The sequence below is a fragment of the Chrysochloris asiatica genome, unplaced genomic scaffold (assembly GCF_000296735.1).
Source record: "Chrysochloris asiatica unplaced genomic scaffold, ChrAsi1.0 scaffold00019, whole genome shotgun sequence".
In the NCBI taxonomy this organism is placed as follows: domain Eukaryota; kingdom Metazoa; phylum Chordata; class Mammalia; order Afrosoricida; family Chrysochloridae; genus Chrysochloris; species Chrysochloris asiatica.
Window position 1 is genome coordinate 23004589 of NW_006408537.1, and position 16851 is coordinate 23021439.

A 16851-nucleotide genomic window follows, 5' to 3' on the forward strand; every position below is an offset into this window, starting at 1 on the left:
GGAGTGGCTGGGCACTCTAGACTCATGGAGGGAGAGGGACTATGTGCTGGCAGCTAGGGAGCAGGCTTGCAGGATATGTCCTTTGGGTGTTTAAATGATTGTATTCCTGAATGTTTTGGTGTACATCAAAAAAACAAAACAAAACAGAGGGAATAGACACCAATACTGTTGAATGCATGGAGTGGATTGTAATCATTGAAATAAAACCATGAAATGAAATACGATACGATAAGTGTAAAGCTGAAGTTCTCCCATGTAAACTATTAATCCAGTCACAATATAAAAAAAAAAGACTATCAGAATTATGCCTTCCAAGTTGGAAAGGGAGATGTGCTTTTACCAAGATTCTAACAGTGAAAATGTGTAGATCCTCTTTCAGCACCTTAATATCTTGAACTCATCATAGAGACTACTATGAATAAGTTGAGTCACTACAGTTTCAATTTTCTAAATTCTCAAAGGCACTTAACAACAACAGCAAGTTCTAAAAGTGTAATTATTGGTATCTTTTTATTATTATTATTATTATTATTATTATTCAAAAGCATGCCCATATAGTTTTGAATTTTTTACATCCCATGGGTTCTGATTATTTCTGCCCTACTGTGTATTGAGAAGAGAACTTTCATTGGTGTTCTTTCTTGGCCTCACAGAGCTGAAGCTCCACAGATGAGGAGAATGTGTCACATTTGATCAAAGAGGCCCCAAGAAGCATGATCTGGTGGGGTTCCCTTATACAAATATGAGAGAAAACATTTCCCGTCTGACATTACCCTCTTGGCTGAGTTTTATGATTGTTGTTAAGTTCTTAGGGGTCGATTCCAACTCACACTGACCCTGTATAGGTTTCCAAAGAGCAGCTGGTGGGTTTGAACTACTAACCTTCTGGTTAGCAGTCTAGTAGTTATCCTACAATGCAAGCATGTTCCAAACACAACTGATTCCCCATGCTCATCGTTACCCTGAGGAATAGATCTGACATCGAAAGCTCTTTCCATTTCAGAAAGAACCCTACAATTTGAGTGGATGTGGGGCAGTAGGAAAAATGGGTAAACTCATTTCAAATGCCTTGCATCCGTTTTTAAAGGACAGTATTGGGAGTAGTTGTACTTTGTTTGAACTTTTAAAGTTTAACTGTCATTGTGTTGTAATGAAGGAAACGCTTTTGTTATTTGTAAGCCAATGACCCATACAGTAGCTTATCCTGCTAGTATAGATTTAGCCTTTCAAATTTGTTAGCAGTGGGGACATTTGGAAATATGAGGTGTTGTGAGTGTGTTTCCAAGTAACAGAAGGGCACTGTTGTCAATTAGTTAACCACAACCAGGAGACTAAACAGTTGTAGCAAGTAAGCAAGTACATGCATGCAGAATTATCCCTCCCCAGATACCAATAGTATCCCCATTACTACCTTCACTTACCCAGCATGCACGTACGTTCATAGATTTAAATTTTTTATCAACTAATCTCTGGAGTCAAATCTGAAATAATCCTACTTAAAATAAATACAGTCTACCACCTGAAATACTATACCAACACTAAGATTTATCAATGATAAGTACCTCTAGATGCTTTGGTTCATTTATTTATTTCTATTTCCCTACATTATCTGATATCAAACTCATCCTGTGTACTTATAATCCATGAAAATGCATGTGTTTATAAGCCTTGAGTAATGGTTACAAGTTGGGCTGCTAACCTCAAGTCAGCAGTTCAATACTACTTGTATTGAATACTGTTCCGCAGGAGAAAGATGAGGCTTTCTGCTCCCATAAAGATTTACAGCCTCGGAAACCCTATACAGGGTCACTATGGGTTGGATCCAATTCAACGACACTTTACAACAACATTTGTAAATAGATCAGCTTTTACCAAATATCAAGAGAGATTTACCCTAAAGCAGGGGTGGGAAATCTTTTTTCTGCCAAAATTAATAACATCATTCATGGGCTATATAAAATTATCAACTTAAAAATTAGCCTTCTGTATTTGGTCCTGATGTGGCACTGGACTGAAAAGTTGATTTGAACCACAAGGTTGCACGTTCCTAATTCACCAGCTGCTCATTGGAAACCCTATGAGTCAGAACCGATTCAACAGTACTTAACAACAACAACAAAGAAAAATTGGTCCAACATTTAATTAACTCACCCCTAATGGAGTCCTGGTGTGGCGCTGTGGGTTAATGCGCTAGACTGCAAAGCTGTTTAAACTGCAAGGTCAGCAGTTCAAGCTCACAAGCTGCTCCTCAGAAACCCTATACAGGGTCACTATGGGTTGGAACCGACTTGATGGCACTTTACAACAGCAACAAATGTGATAACCAGAGTCCTGGTGTGGCACCATAGGATAAGCACTCAACCTCAAGGTCAGTTTGAACTATAAGATTAGCAGTTCAAACTCACCACCCAATCCTCAGAAACCCTATACAGAGTCGCTATGAGTCAGAACCAATTGGGGGCATTTAACAACAACATAGCCCTTTCTTCCCCCCACCACTCCCACCCCACCCCAATGCATGTCTTAAAGGAATAAAAGCTTGGTTCTATTAAGTAGGTATGCTGTGATGGAAGATTTAGCATTACTGACTCAGGCTTTGGGTTAGTTTCCATAATGAATACACTTGGACCCTTATCAGGAAAATTAAGAGTAGAAAGTTCTCTTGTATTTGTTCAATTCACAGACTTTATCTGTTAATAGCAAGTAGTTACTACATTGTTATTTGTAGTACAGAACCATATTTGTGCCCATTCCAAAGAGAGGTGACCAACGGAATGTGGAAATCATCAGACAATATCATTAATATCTCATGCTTGTAAAGTTTTACTTAAAATAATATAAAAAATTCCAGAGGCTTTACTAAAGATAATCCAAAAGCTACCAGAGATTCAAGCCGGATTCAGAAGAGAATGTGGAACAAGGGATATCATTGCTGATGTCAGATGGACCTTGCTAAAAGCAGAGAATACCAGAAACATGTTTTGCTGTTTTTGTTTTGTGCCATTGAGTCAGTTCCAACTCAGTGACCCTATATAGGATTTTCAAGGAGCAGTTGGTGAGTTTGAACCACCAACCTTGCAATTCAGAACAACTTTGAGGTTGAGTGTTTATCCTATAGCACCACACTTATGCTTTATTGACTACACAAAGATTATGTGGATCATGACAAGATATGTGCAACATTGAGAAATATGAGTATTACGGACCACTTAATTGTGTTCATGAGGACACTGTACATAGACCAATTGTCTATGTTTGTACATAGACAAACAACTAACAACCAGTTAGTTGTTTGTACAAAACAAGGGAACACCAAATGGTTTAAAATTAGGAAAGGTGTGCCCCAGGGCTGTATTATTTTACCATACTTGTTCAGTCTGTCTGCTGAATTATATGAAGAAAAATGTGGGATCAGGATTGGAGGATGACTCATTAACAACCTGAGATATGCAAATGGTGCAACCTTGCATGCTGAAAGTGAAATGGACTTAAAATACTGATGACTATCAAAGACCACAGCCTTCAGTATGAGTTGCACCTCAATGTAAAGAATAAGAAGAAGAAAAAATCCTCACCACTGTACCAATAAACAACATCCATATAAATGGATAAAAGATTGAAGCTATCAAAGACTTCATTTTGCTCAGATCAACCATCAACACTCATGGAAGCAGCAGTCAAAAATTCAAATGTTGTATTTCAGTGGGCAAATCTGCTGCATGAGACCTCTTTAAAGTGTTGAAGACCAAGGATGTCAGTTTGAGGACTAAGGTATGCCGGATTCAAGCCATGATATTTTCAATAACCTCACATGCATGTAAAAGTTGGACAGTGAATAAGGAAGATCACAAAAGAATTGATGCATTTGAGTTATTGTGTTGGAGGAGAATATTGAAAGTACCATGGACTACCAAAGGAATAAAAAGATCTGTGTTGGAAGAAATAACAGCCAGAGTGCTTCTTGGAAGCCACGATTGCCAGACTTTACCTCTCATATCAGACATATTATCAGGAGGACTAATCCCTGGCGAAGGATATCATGTCTGGGAAAGTGGAAGATTGGAGAGAAAGAGGAAGACCCCCAATGAGATGAATTAGCACAGTGGCAGCAGCAAATGGGCTCAGGCATTGTATCCCTTTTAAGTAAAAAAAAAGAGTAGCCTGACATTTCCACATGTAAGTTCATAATCACAAAGGATCAGGAAGGAGCTTTCAGATATCAGAAGTATATAGACCTAGATGGAGGAGATGCTAAGTAGCAACAGCATCCCCTTTATATATATTTTGTTTAATAAAAATGTCCACAATTTTGCAACAACTATGCTTTGCTTAAGGAGCTCTGGTAGGGTAGTGGTTATGAATGGGCTGTGAACCCCAAGGTCAGCAGTTCAAAACTACCAGCTGTTTCGCGGGAGAAAGATGAGGCTTTCTGCTCCCGTAAAGATTTACAGCCTTGGAAACCCTGTACAGGGTTGCTATGAGTTGGAACCGACTCCACAGCACATAACAACAACAACAATCCAAGCCATGGTATTTTCAATTACTCATTTATGCATGTGAAAGTTGGACAATGAATAAGGAAGATCATAGAAGAATTGATGCATTTGAGTTATGGTATTGGAGAAGAATATTAAAAGTACTGTGGACTTCCAGAGAACAAACAAATCTGTGTTGGAAGAAATGCAATCAGAATGCTCCTTAGAAGCCAGGATGGTTAGATTTCATCTCTTGTTCTTTGGTCATGCTATTAGAAGGGACCATCTCTGGAGAAGGACATCATGCTTGGTAAAGTGGAGAGTAATCAAAATAAAGGAAGGCTCCCAACAAGTTGGATTGGCACAGTGCCAGCAGCAATGGTATCCATGGTACAGGACCTAGAATGGTTTCCTTCTGTTGTGCATAGAGTTGCTGAGACTCAGAACTGACCCCATGGCACCCAATAACAGGATTCTAACCCATAACACAATAAGCAGAATCACGAATGAATTCTGATTCCTTCAGAATGACTTTATCTCAAAATATACCCAGCACTTCAAACCTAGTTTGTTTTGCTTAATTTCATTGAGTTACATTAATGAGGTTTTTAGTGATTCCCTTAGATCTCCTATTTTCTAATATCTGAAAGCTCCTGATCCTTTGTGATTATGAACTTATATGTGAAAGTGTGAGGCTACTCTTTTTATTTTACTTAAAAGGGATACAGTGCTATCATTAGTAATTTGTTCAAAGACCCAATTTGTCCTCTCCTGACTCCTGAGCTGATTGTATTTACATATACTCATACTCTTACTAGCTTTTATTTAAATCGTATGTTTTTGTTCCTTTCATTCTCTTTAATTCTATCTAAGATTGAGGTCCAGATTACTGTTACCATAATATCTTGTCTTTAAATTAGGCAGTATTTGCTTAGTATTCTTTGATTTCACCTATATCTAGCCTCTGCCGTCCTGGTGTGTCACTGTGGACTAATACGCTAGACTGTGGTGTTAGTTTGAACTGTAAGGTCAGTGGTTTAAGCTCACCAGCCACTCCTTGGAAACGCTGTACAGGGTAGCTATGTGTTGGAACTGACTCAATGGCACTAAACAACAACAACATACCTAGCCTTTAACTGGTACTCTTGCTGAAAAGGGATTATGCACAGTTTATCATAGCTATTTGAAAGAGCATATGAGTGGTTGATTTGAATGGGGGAGCTTTCATTGTCAGTACCAAAAATCTCACTTTTAAGAGTTTGACTAATTGTAATTTTTCATAATTGTTGCATATTTTTAAGATCTTTGTTGCACTTAGACTGTTTTGAGTTGTATATTTAAGATGTGGTAACAGCAAAATACTTAGCTAATATACTACACATGGTGTGGTGCTGTAGAATCAGCACTGGACTGCAAATCACAGCCACCAGCTGCTTCTTGGAAACCCTACACAGGGTAGCTATGACTCAGAACCGACTTGATGGCATGTCACAACATACTACACATCCTCCTCACTTAGTGACCATCTCATTGTCCAACATTTCAATGTATGAAAATGGTTAAAAAAAAAAAAATCTACTACGCAAATAGTTTGTACATTAAGGAGGTACATCTGTCAGTAATAAATGCCAGGATGCGAGATGAGGGTAACATTGGCTGTGATGGTTTATGTGTCAACTTGACTGGATCATGATTCTCAGTGACACTTAAGTCATGTTGTGACGTAACAATTATGTAACAGTGTAGTTTGGCAGTTATGTAATGATCTAGTCATCCTTCATTTCATGATCTTATGTGGCCATCCTCCATTAACACATAATGCTGATTTTCGCATAACAACCTGGACCTTGGAACTTCACCATGTTGCTGAGAAGTGGGTGTATTTATGTTAAGCAAAGGAATTCCATAAACATCAAAGACTAGGAAAAAGGTTCTTGCATGTCCTTTGTTCCCATAGAACACTCTTACTTTTTTTGTCTGTTTATATACCTCTCATTTAGGTTACCGAGGACAGAAGGGGGAAAGAGGTGAACCTGGAATTGGGCTACCAGGGAGTCCTGGTCTTCCTGGGACTTCAGGTAATAGTGGTATTATCTCCACAACACAAGCAAAACTTTAAAAATGAGACCATCCCTTCCCCTCTTCGGCTTTCATGCATTGCTTTAGGTCAAGTAAGAATGATCAGTGTTTGTTGGAGTGAAAAGGGAGGGCCCTATGTGATCTGCCTTTTAATGAGGTATTTTATTTCATTAGCCCCAGGTGTGCCAGGTTCACCAGGTGCTCCAGGTCCTCAGGGCCCCCAGGGCCCTAATGGAAGATGTCACCCAGAAGATTGCCTGTATCCTGTGTCCCATGCACGACAGCGGACCGGTGGACAATGAACACCACACCTGAAGAAGACTTGATTCCTGGTGATACCTCCTTGCCACTGAAGCTATCTTAATACGGACAAAGTCTCATAATATGTGGACTCTTTGTTTTAATGTAGGCCAGATGTTAAAAGCAACAATAGTAATTGCAATATCAACATTTTTTTACAGTTTTCCCAAATTTATTCCATATGTTTTGTTTTACCATTACTACAATTTTTATTCAGCATTTTATATGATAGACACAAGCAAGTCTTATGATTAATTCTTCAAGAGGAAATTACATCTTATGGTTTAGCGGAATGATGATCTATGTTTTATAGTTTCATCAATATGTGTTTGGCCTTTGGTTTCTGAATTTTAAACTTTCAGATTTTTCTTGAAGTTATCTTGATATTTAGATTACTATCCTTGCTGAAAGTTTTTTGTCAAAATTTTAAAATAGTTTGCTGCTCCTGTTGAATGTTTCTGACTACTTTTTATAGTTTAAGAATTCATGTACCATCCTACATTAATCTTACTCATGCAGAGGAACAGACAGGCAATAAGAACATTTTTCAACTTAAGTTTTGGAAAAACCCTCTGATGCAATGCTATCAGAGAGCAAAAACAAAAAAAGCACACCATCATTACCAACTACTGAAATGATGTTGCTGTGTTTGTATAATGAGTTCAATTCAAAGCAATCACCAGTGGCATGAATAGGTACTGAATGAAAAGGATGGCACAAATAGTGATTGTATAAGCACATGTTCCTTAAGAGTCTTAACATTCGGAGTCCCATTCACGGAGTTTCTCATTTGAGAAACAGAAAGCTGTTTTCCTTGAGAGGTGTTTGGTGATGAAAGGCGTCTATCATTGATACTCTTGAAATTTCAATGATTTACCAAGGTCTTTGAGTCCTTTAGCCAATATCCTTCTGGTTTCATTGCTTTCAGAGTATAAGCAAAGGATGGGATATGTAGCAATTAGAAAAGATAAATCCTTGCCCTAGAAGACAAGTGTGTGGCATCAGCACATGCATACCCAGAGGGTGAAGCCCAAAAGTTCTAAAGGAGAGTAAAATCTCTCCAGGGGCTTCAGCTAGAGGTTCTGGGCATTGAAGGAAAGCCATGAAACAGATTGTGCAACTAGCATTCAGACCAAAGAGATAACACTCATGCCTGGCAGAAGCAACAGGTGCTGCAAACTTCAACTCCTCTGAAATCAAATGATGATACAATAATCACCAACCAAATTCCTAAATGGTCTTTTTATTGCCAAGCTATACATTATTTTGTGGAACTATTGGTTGAAAATAACTGGTTTTCTAGGATATTGCACATAAGGATGTTGCTGAAATCTAGGCGGTAGTCCCATGGATACTGTGAAACAAGAGTTCACATCTCTTTAAAGAACAGTGCAGATTGCAATTTGGCTAAAGTCGGATAAGATGATTGTTTTTGTTTGTTAATTGAAAACAATGGAGTAGAAAGGCAAGCCCATTGAAATAGGAAAAAGCTGTGAACGGCGTTTGGTCTGGAGAGCACGCCTAAATTAAGGCAGTGTTTGTTCAAATGCACCCATGATTTGAACTGGTTTTCATTAGAGATGAACTGCTGGTCAGCGGTAGTCCTACATGGCTGTGCATACAACTTTATAGTTATTTCATATTGATTTATGCTGAGGTTTTTTTTATTCCAAGTTTATTTATTTTATTTTACAAGTTTATTTTATTTATTTTTAAGTGTTTTAACTCTAGATTTTCTTCTTCATTTTCTTTCCTGTGCAATACCTACATTGGTGCTGTGTTTAAAACTGAAACAATTGGAAATTCATATGTGCATTTCTTTCTAAATAACAGTATCCAAAAAAAAACTGTATATAGATACAAAATCTGGTGCTATATGTATATCTTGATTTTTAATTTAACTATAATCCTAAAAGCTTACAATTCTTCTACACTATGCCACTCATATGAAATTTCATGAGTTTGTCAGAAAGCGAAATATTTTGTTTTCAAAGATTATTTTTCATCTTAATAGGTTATTTATGTTTTTGACTCTTTGCTAATTTTTAAATATTTTAGCATTTTAATATTTTCATGAACTGTTTTTGCTAATTGTTAGCAATGTATCATTTTTTGTTTTCTTGGAGTTAATGCTTTCATATACATAAAAAACAATTCAATTTTCTTTTTTAAATTCTGTACATCTAATTCCACTCAATATGTTATGTATACTTTCTTAGAAATTATATATTTAAGAATCTTCCTTCTTATAATTTTCTTTCTATAGTGTTTGGTTTATTCCTGTTTCAAGGATTTGGATTTATTCATGGATATTGAGGAGAGGGAAATATAATGTTATATGGCGCATATTACAAAGTAGAATTGTCTAAATGGTTGATACTTTGTTTTGTTTCTTAACTTGGACACATACTAAATCTACCCTTGACATAGCTAAGAGAAACAGGGCTATATCCACACAGTACAAACCTCTCTCATGCCATTGTAGTAGTTACCTTCACTTACTTTTCCCTGCCTTATCTTGTACATGTGATACACAACAGAGGGCAGAAAAGAGGCTGGTACCAGCTAGTACAACAATCACTTAAGTAGATATTTGGCAGTTGCCTAATTCCTTTCATAAGAAGAAATTAAGCAAAATAGAGTAGGATTTCTCCCCCTAAATAATTTTGAGGCTGACAAATCTCTTGTACCATTTTATTCCATTCCAATACATTTGTTTACTTCTATTTCGATATCAGGGAGCACGGTGGCTCCGTAGGATAAGCACTGAACTGCAAACCACAGGTTTAGCAGTTTGGAAAAACAATAAGGCTTTATGCTTCCACAAAGATTTACAACCTTGAATAGCCTATACAGGGTCACATGAGTCAGAACTGACTCGATGACATTTGACAAATTAACAATATATATATCTGTAATGTCCATAGTATGTAATGTCCATAGTATGGAGCTCTGGTAACGTAGTGGTTACGAATCAGGCTGCGAACCGCAAGGTCAGCAGTTCAAAATTACCAGCTGCTCCGCAGGAGAAAGATGAGGCGTTCTGCTCCTGTAAAGATTTACAGCCTTGGAAACCCTGTGCAGGGTCGCTATGGGTCGGAACCGACTCCACGGCACATAACAACAACGTCCATAGTAAGGAAGAAAAAATGAAATTTTTTGAAGCATCTGTTATGCCAAATAATTATAGGCCTTCACAGCCATTAATAATTAAAATGTTTGCCCTATACACATATGTTTGAATTCCAGTCTTTTATACTAAGACTAATTAACACTTTTCAGATAGAAATCTTTCTAAGTAAAGAAGGTATGACTTAAATTAATATTTATGACCTTTGGAGAATCTAAAGATAAGCGGAAGAATAATTCATGAATGTGTTCATCATTCTTTCCTACTGTGGACATTACCACTTTTAGACATAATAGAAACACAACCAGTCATAACATTTTAAATGGTTCACCTTGTCATCAAAGTAAGCTATTTGCTTAAAGTAGCCCCATATGCTTATTTCTTTGAAACTTAGATGTTTTGAAACTTAAAGATTTTGGCACTTGTTACATTATGGAGCTTAAGTAATTATCTTGAGATATGTTATCTATAAAAATTGTCATGTGATGTTTGGTTTATCAAATAACTTTTTATGAATATGTATTATGAGTTAAATTGGGTTTATCTCTTCTGCCGTCTTTCTCATGTTGAGAACCTGTGATATACCTCCTTTTGTCCACAAGATGGTGTTGAAAGTCATTCACTCAGAAAAACTGAACAGATTCAAGATATACAAGATAGTTTAGTGGACAACTAAATCAGACCCTTGCCTTTGCACTTTCTTTTTTTTACTTCTGTAAATAATTTTGTTATGTTAATTTATGTTTTGTTCACTTGTTTAACTTATGCTTTTCTTCATTGTAACTATTTATGAAGCAGATTCGATAACTTCTGATTACTTGACTGTTACAATGGGAATATATACTGATATATTCCGAGTTAACTTGCAAATTTACTACTTGTAACTTTTGATTATTTGCATACTACCCTCATATTTTAGTGATTAACATGAAAACTTCTAAGTAATGATCTGATCTTTTGTCAAGACAGATATTCTCTTTGGGCAGGCAAGCAGTAGACTATTTATAAACTTACACAATATCTAGATCTCCGTATTGTTCAATGTATGTAAAAGTCTATAATTAGATTTATATGATGATTATATTTTTCTAGAAATACATCAGTATTTACAAAAGTCAGATAAGGTAAACTCTTTTTCAAAACACCATCTTTTTTTCTTTTTCATAACATTGTCCTGGTGTGGCGCTGTAGGGTAAGCACTGGACTTGCTAGCCAGAAGGTGGGCAGTTTGCATCCACTAGCCACTCCTTGGAAACCCTTTATAGGGTCGCTATGAATCAAAACCAACTCAACAGCCCTTAACAACAACAACATTGGTAATATTCTAATGAGTGTTGGTGGCACCATGGTTAAAGCACTCTATTGCTAACCAAAAGTTGAGCCATTTGAATCTGAGAAAGATGTGATGATTTGCTCCCATAAAGATGTACAGCCATGGAAACCTATGGGGTACTTCTACTCTGTCATACAGCATCACTGTGAATCAGAATTTACTTGACAGCCATTGGTTGGGTTTGGTCTGGTTTGGGTAATTTTCTGAGGTTGAAAATCTCTAAATTATGCTGAGACTGTTTCAGTAACTCCTCAGAATAGTTTTGTAGTTTTGTTCATAATTCTTGTTCTTATATTATTGGTGTAGTTATCTGCGCTCAACTTCCGAAGAACTCAGACAAGTATTTGGTGCCATTGTTTCCCAGTGTTCTTTTGTAAGAGTTTAGAGCTGAGGCATGAACTCCTCTCATGGAGCTCACACAGGCTTCTAAGATGTGGAGAGACAGGAAGTCATTGAATTTGCATTTTTTTATGCCTAATTACTTCAGCGTGACCTAGCTCAATGAATTATATTAATTTATTAGTTGATGAAAGTAGGTTTATTCAATTAAGGTCACTCAACTACTAGGAATCTCAGGAAATTGGACAAATGGGCATCTCCATTGGGAACTATATTCCCTTTCACTCAACAAAATCGTGCAGAGTGACTGGTCCATTTGGTTAAATTGAAGCACCAGAGAAAATTCATTCAGGCAAGTAGAACTTGCCTAAAAACTCATTCCAGCAAGTAGACCCAGGACAGTGAGACTTTACCTTTAAGATGAGACAGCTTCTAAGACCAAAGCTAACTTTAATAAAATCTCAGTATAAAACAAAATTCAAGTTCAGGTCCAATATACAATACAACTGAAGGAATTGGTTACTTGTTTCATGAGTTTGTCAAAGGAGAATACTGATACAGTGGGAGAAGTCACTAAATTTAAAGGTAGTTAAATAGCATTTAAGTTTATTCAAAGTGTGTGTGTTTCTTAGTCATCATATGCTTATTGGTGTAAAGATGCTGGTTATTTTACAAACCTTTGATTTGCTGTATTATTTAAAGTATATTTTAAGGATAAGTGTTCTTCACTGTAATAATGTATTTAAATTCACACTGTATTATGGCATATTTTATAGCTATTTATTTTGAAATAATTTTTCAGATGTATTTTTCCCATTTTGTGCATTCTCTATCATATATCATCAAATTATTTAAGGGTTCATTCAGCCTGCTCATGTTACGTTGGATGGCACACATTTTATTCTATAATGCTTTGAGGCCTGGATTCCTATGTTTATTATGGATAATGATTTTGTCACTTATCTCAGCAATAAAGGATTTGACCCTAAATCTGAGAATTTTAAAGTGCAGTTATTAATATCATGCCTACTCTTCACCATTTGTGTGTATGTTTCTCAAGCTCCACATTTCACTTCCATTCTGCTAGATCTCAACTACAGGAATCTTCTAAATGCACTCAAGTTGCAAGTGTGAGTCATGTGGGTGTCTGAGGTAACTGTAAATGATCTATGGCCAGGTTCATGTTTATATTGTGCTGGTAATTGTGGTTTTGTTCATGACATGAATAAATACTCTACTCACAAAATTAAAATTTTAACCCATCTCCCTGTCATCTCTTAAAAGGTCTAATTTCATGACTGATAAGAATTATAAGTAGAAACAAAAGTCAGAGACTTTTGTCCCCAAAATGATCTCACTAAAACATTTGAGACTCATTGCTGTAGAGGCGTCTGAGGAAGATAAATGTCACAATTGACTCTTCTCAGAAATACGAGCCCTCAAACATTAGTGATAAGACAATGGGCAATAATTAAATACATAGCATGTTTTCTTAACAGAAATTAATTAAATTAGAACATGCTACGGAATTTGTAAGCTTATTAAGACTGGAAAACTATTTATACAGTTCTTAACTATTCTTATTTTCAGATTTCCTTATATAGTTGATTAACTAGTTGTTCCAAGGAATATTGTAAATCTATCCTTTTTCAGGAAAAAGACAAATTCAGATAAAGCTTAAAAACAAAGTTTCTTGTAGCCAATAGTTCTTTCCTCATTTGTCTTCTTGACAGTTATTCTAAGATAACTAGGAGTCAAGAACAAGTACAAAGGCCTCATATTAAGGGAAAAGTTAACATGAATTGCTAGCTGTGAAGAATAATCAATAGTATCAGTCAGCATCCTCTTCTTCATAGTTGTTGTTAAGTGTCATCAAGTTGGTTCCCACTCATAGAGACCATGTATAGCTTTCCAAGGTAAGCTTGAACCGCCGATCTTGCAATTCAACTAACTTTTCAGACCTGCACATTAACTCACAGCATCACACCAGGATTCCCTTTCTTCAGAGAGCTAACAGTATATTACATTTTCTGTAGATAATCATTTAAAAGAGCCTTTGAATATGTGGATTTATAGCCACACATTATCATAGATAACCAATTTTGATTTAATATTTACTAAGCCATAATTACTTAACGGAGTCCTGGTGTGGCAATGTAGGATAAATACTGGACCACAAGATTTGAACCACAAGTTTGGTGGTTCAAACCCAGCAGCCACTCCTTGGAAACCCTATACATGGTCTCTGATTCAGAACTGACCACAGCACTTAACAGCAAGAATCATTGAATTGTCATGTCCTAGGTCACAAGCTCACTAAAAAGTCTAAGTATACAATTGTTGTTTGTGGTAAATGCTGTCAAGTCAGTTCTGACTCATAGCAACCTTATATAGGGTTTCCAAGGAGTGACTGGTAGGTTTGAACCACCAAACTTGTGGTTAGCAGTCCAGAGTTTATCCTATAGCACCACACCAGGACTCAATTAAAAAGTATTAATTTCACTGATATAAAAAGGAATGGGCTTATATTTATGAAAACAATTATGCTTGAAAAAAAAAAATATTTAAAACCATTGTGTCCATTACCCATTTTCAAGCAGCAAGATATTTATTACTTTGCTGGCAATTTTTTCTCAATAATGCTTTTCAATTCCTTTTGTCAGGGTTACCAGCCTGTTTAAAACATGTTAAAGTAATTTTCTTGACATTTAGAAGGATTTTATATGATTGTAGTGATTTTCCACCAATATTAGTTTGTTTTTAAAATTCAGACGTTACATCTTAAAAAGATAATATAATAGCAAAAAAAAATTATATACTCATAGGCAATATTCTAAAGCAAGGACTTAGATTAATTTTTTATCGCTTGCAAATAAATCAAATTTTACTAATAATATTTTTAAATAACAGTTTTGGTTTAGTCACCTTGAAATATAAAGTATCCATCCTCACAGCAATCACATAACAAATATGATCACTATTCATCCACGCTCCTCTGTTAGCTGGAAGTCAATTATCCCAATCACGTCTGAACTTAGGTGCTCATACTGGAAGTGATTTCCATCGTTCTTAACTAACCTGTCAGGTGTTTGGAATGAAAAACATACAATGCCCTACCATAGAAGCACTGACTAGGAATAAATCTGAAATCATTTGCCCTGGATTAACGTGCCAGTTTTGAATCAACTTTAATTATTCACATGCTCATCTCTCAGTGAGTGGCTTGGATGATGCTTCAGGCTACCTGTTTAAAAGCCTCAAGGAGGTTTTAGCAATTTCTATTTTGCTAAAGCGATACACTGCAAATCAAAAGGTCAGCAGTTCAAATTCACCAACTGCTCCTTGGAAATCTTATACAGGGTCACTATGAGTCAGAACTGACTTGATGGCACTTAACAGCAACAACAAAGGGTTACAAGCAATCTGTGTGTTACAAATGCAGATTTACAAGTCCAATGATTGTTTCTAAGTGCTGTGGAGTCAGATCCGATTCAAAGCAACCCTATCTTCGATCAGTTGTTGGTGGGTTTGAACTACTGACCTTGTGGCTAGCAGGTTAGTGCTAATCCTATAAGGATACACCAGGACTCCTACAAGTCCTCCTTGCCCTTTAATGTTATGTAAATTTGCCTTCACTTTGAAATAATTTAAAGCAACCTCTTTGCTGTGTGACATGGAGTTAGTTAGACTCACAGGGGGTCTGTTTAGAGAGAGAGAGCAGCTGATGGTTTGGAACTGCTGACCTGGTGGTTAAACAGTCCAGAAAACCCCTCTTGTTGTTGGTAAGTGTCATGGAGTCAGTTCTGACTCATAACAACCCTGTATATGGTTTCAAGGAGTGACTGTGGGTTTAAATCACCAACCTTGTGGTTAGTAGTCTAGTGCTTACCCAATAGTGTCACACCAGGACTCCAGAAAGCTCCTTTCATATTGTTGTTAAATACAGTCAAGTTGCTTTTGACTCATAGCAACTCTGTATAGGGTTTCTGAGAAGCAGCTGGAGAGTTTGAACCACTGACCTTGCAATTTAAGCCCACATTGCTATTGAGTACTTCTCATATAGTGCCACACCAGGAGTCCTACTCACAACAAATTCTTCATCAATCACCTTCACTTGCTACATGTGCAGCCTTTAGATCACTGAAAAGGCTTTGCACTCTTAATTGTTGTTAAATGCCATAGAGTCGGTTCCAATCCACAGCGACCCTGTTCAGGGTTTCCAAAGAGCAGCTGGTGAGCATGAACCGCCAACTCTGCAATTCAAACTGATTTTGCAGTCCAGAGCATTAATCCATAGTGTTACACAAGGACGCCTTTCTTACATTAAAGTAAGGCTAAGAAAGAATGCATGTACCTGGAGAGAAGGAGTAGCCGAGGACTCTAAACTCTAAATCCAGGAGGCAGGCTTGCAGAATGTGTCCTTTAGTGGTTTAAATTATATGATTGAGTGTTTAAAAAGAAAACGAGCTAAAATGCCTAGAGAGAAGTACTTTTAACTGATGGTACATGGAGGGAATTATAATCATTGTAATGAAACAAAGTATATGATTTGTTGAATGTAAAACTGATGATCTGCCCTGTAAACTTTCACAATAAAAACTTTAAAAAAAAAAAAAAATGCATATACCTCTTCTGAATTACCTACGTGTTCTACTTAAAGACACAATTAGGTACAGATCTCACTGTACAGTAGGAATTGCCTGTATACTTGGCCTAATTCAATATTTATAACTTCCTCTTTGCTGGGTACTTTGTTTACAATTTTTCAGCCCGATATCTTCTGCTGCTGTACACTCTTTTACTTAGTTGAAATTTATAATGAATGGTCCCCACCATTTGGAATGCAGTTTTCTATAATCTATTTGTAAGTGGTTGTTTCCAGTATAGCTTACTGTACCTGTGAAGCTTGTACAGACTTTTAAGATATATCTGAGATTTGTAAAACAGTTGAATAAACTGTTCTTTCAAAAATGTTTTTTATTTTATTTTATTATGACTATGGTACTACACCACCACTGAAAACCTTATGAATAGCAGAGAAACACTGTCAGATATAGAGCCAGAACATGAGCCCCTCAGGTTGGAAGGCACTCAAAATGCAACTGGGGAAGAGCTGCCTCCTCAAAGTAGTTGACCATGATGATGTGAATGGATAAAGCCCATGAGAGTAAAGCCCTCAGGACCTTCATTTGCTG

At 36.6% G+C, this 16851-nt stretch overlaps 1 protein-coding gene across 1 annotated transcript in view; it reads left to right on the top strand.

The window, feature by feature from the left end:
• Positions 1-6856, top strand: part of COL19A1 (collagen, type XIX, alpha 1) — a 506470-nt gene extending 499614 nt beyond the window's left edge. Inside the window, exons 53-54 of the mRNA XM_006835782.1 lie at positions 6476-6553; positions 6729-6856. Coding sequence (XP_006835845.1) covers positions 6476-6553; positions 6729-6856 — 206 coding nt within the window. The remainder of the gene's footprint in view (positions 1-6475; positions 6554-6728) is intronic.
• The last annotated feature ends 9995 nt before the right edge of the window (positions 6857-16851 follow it).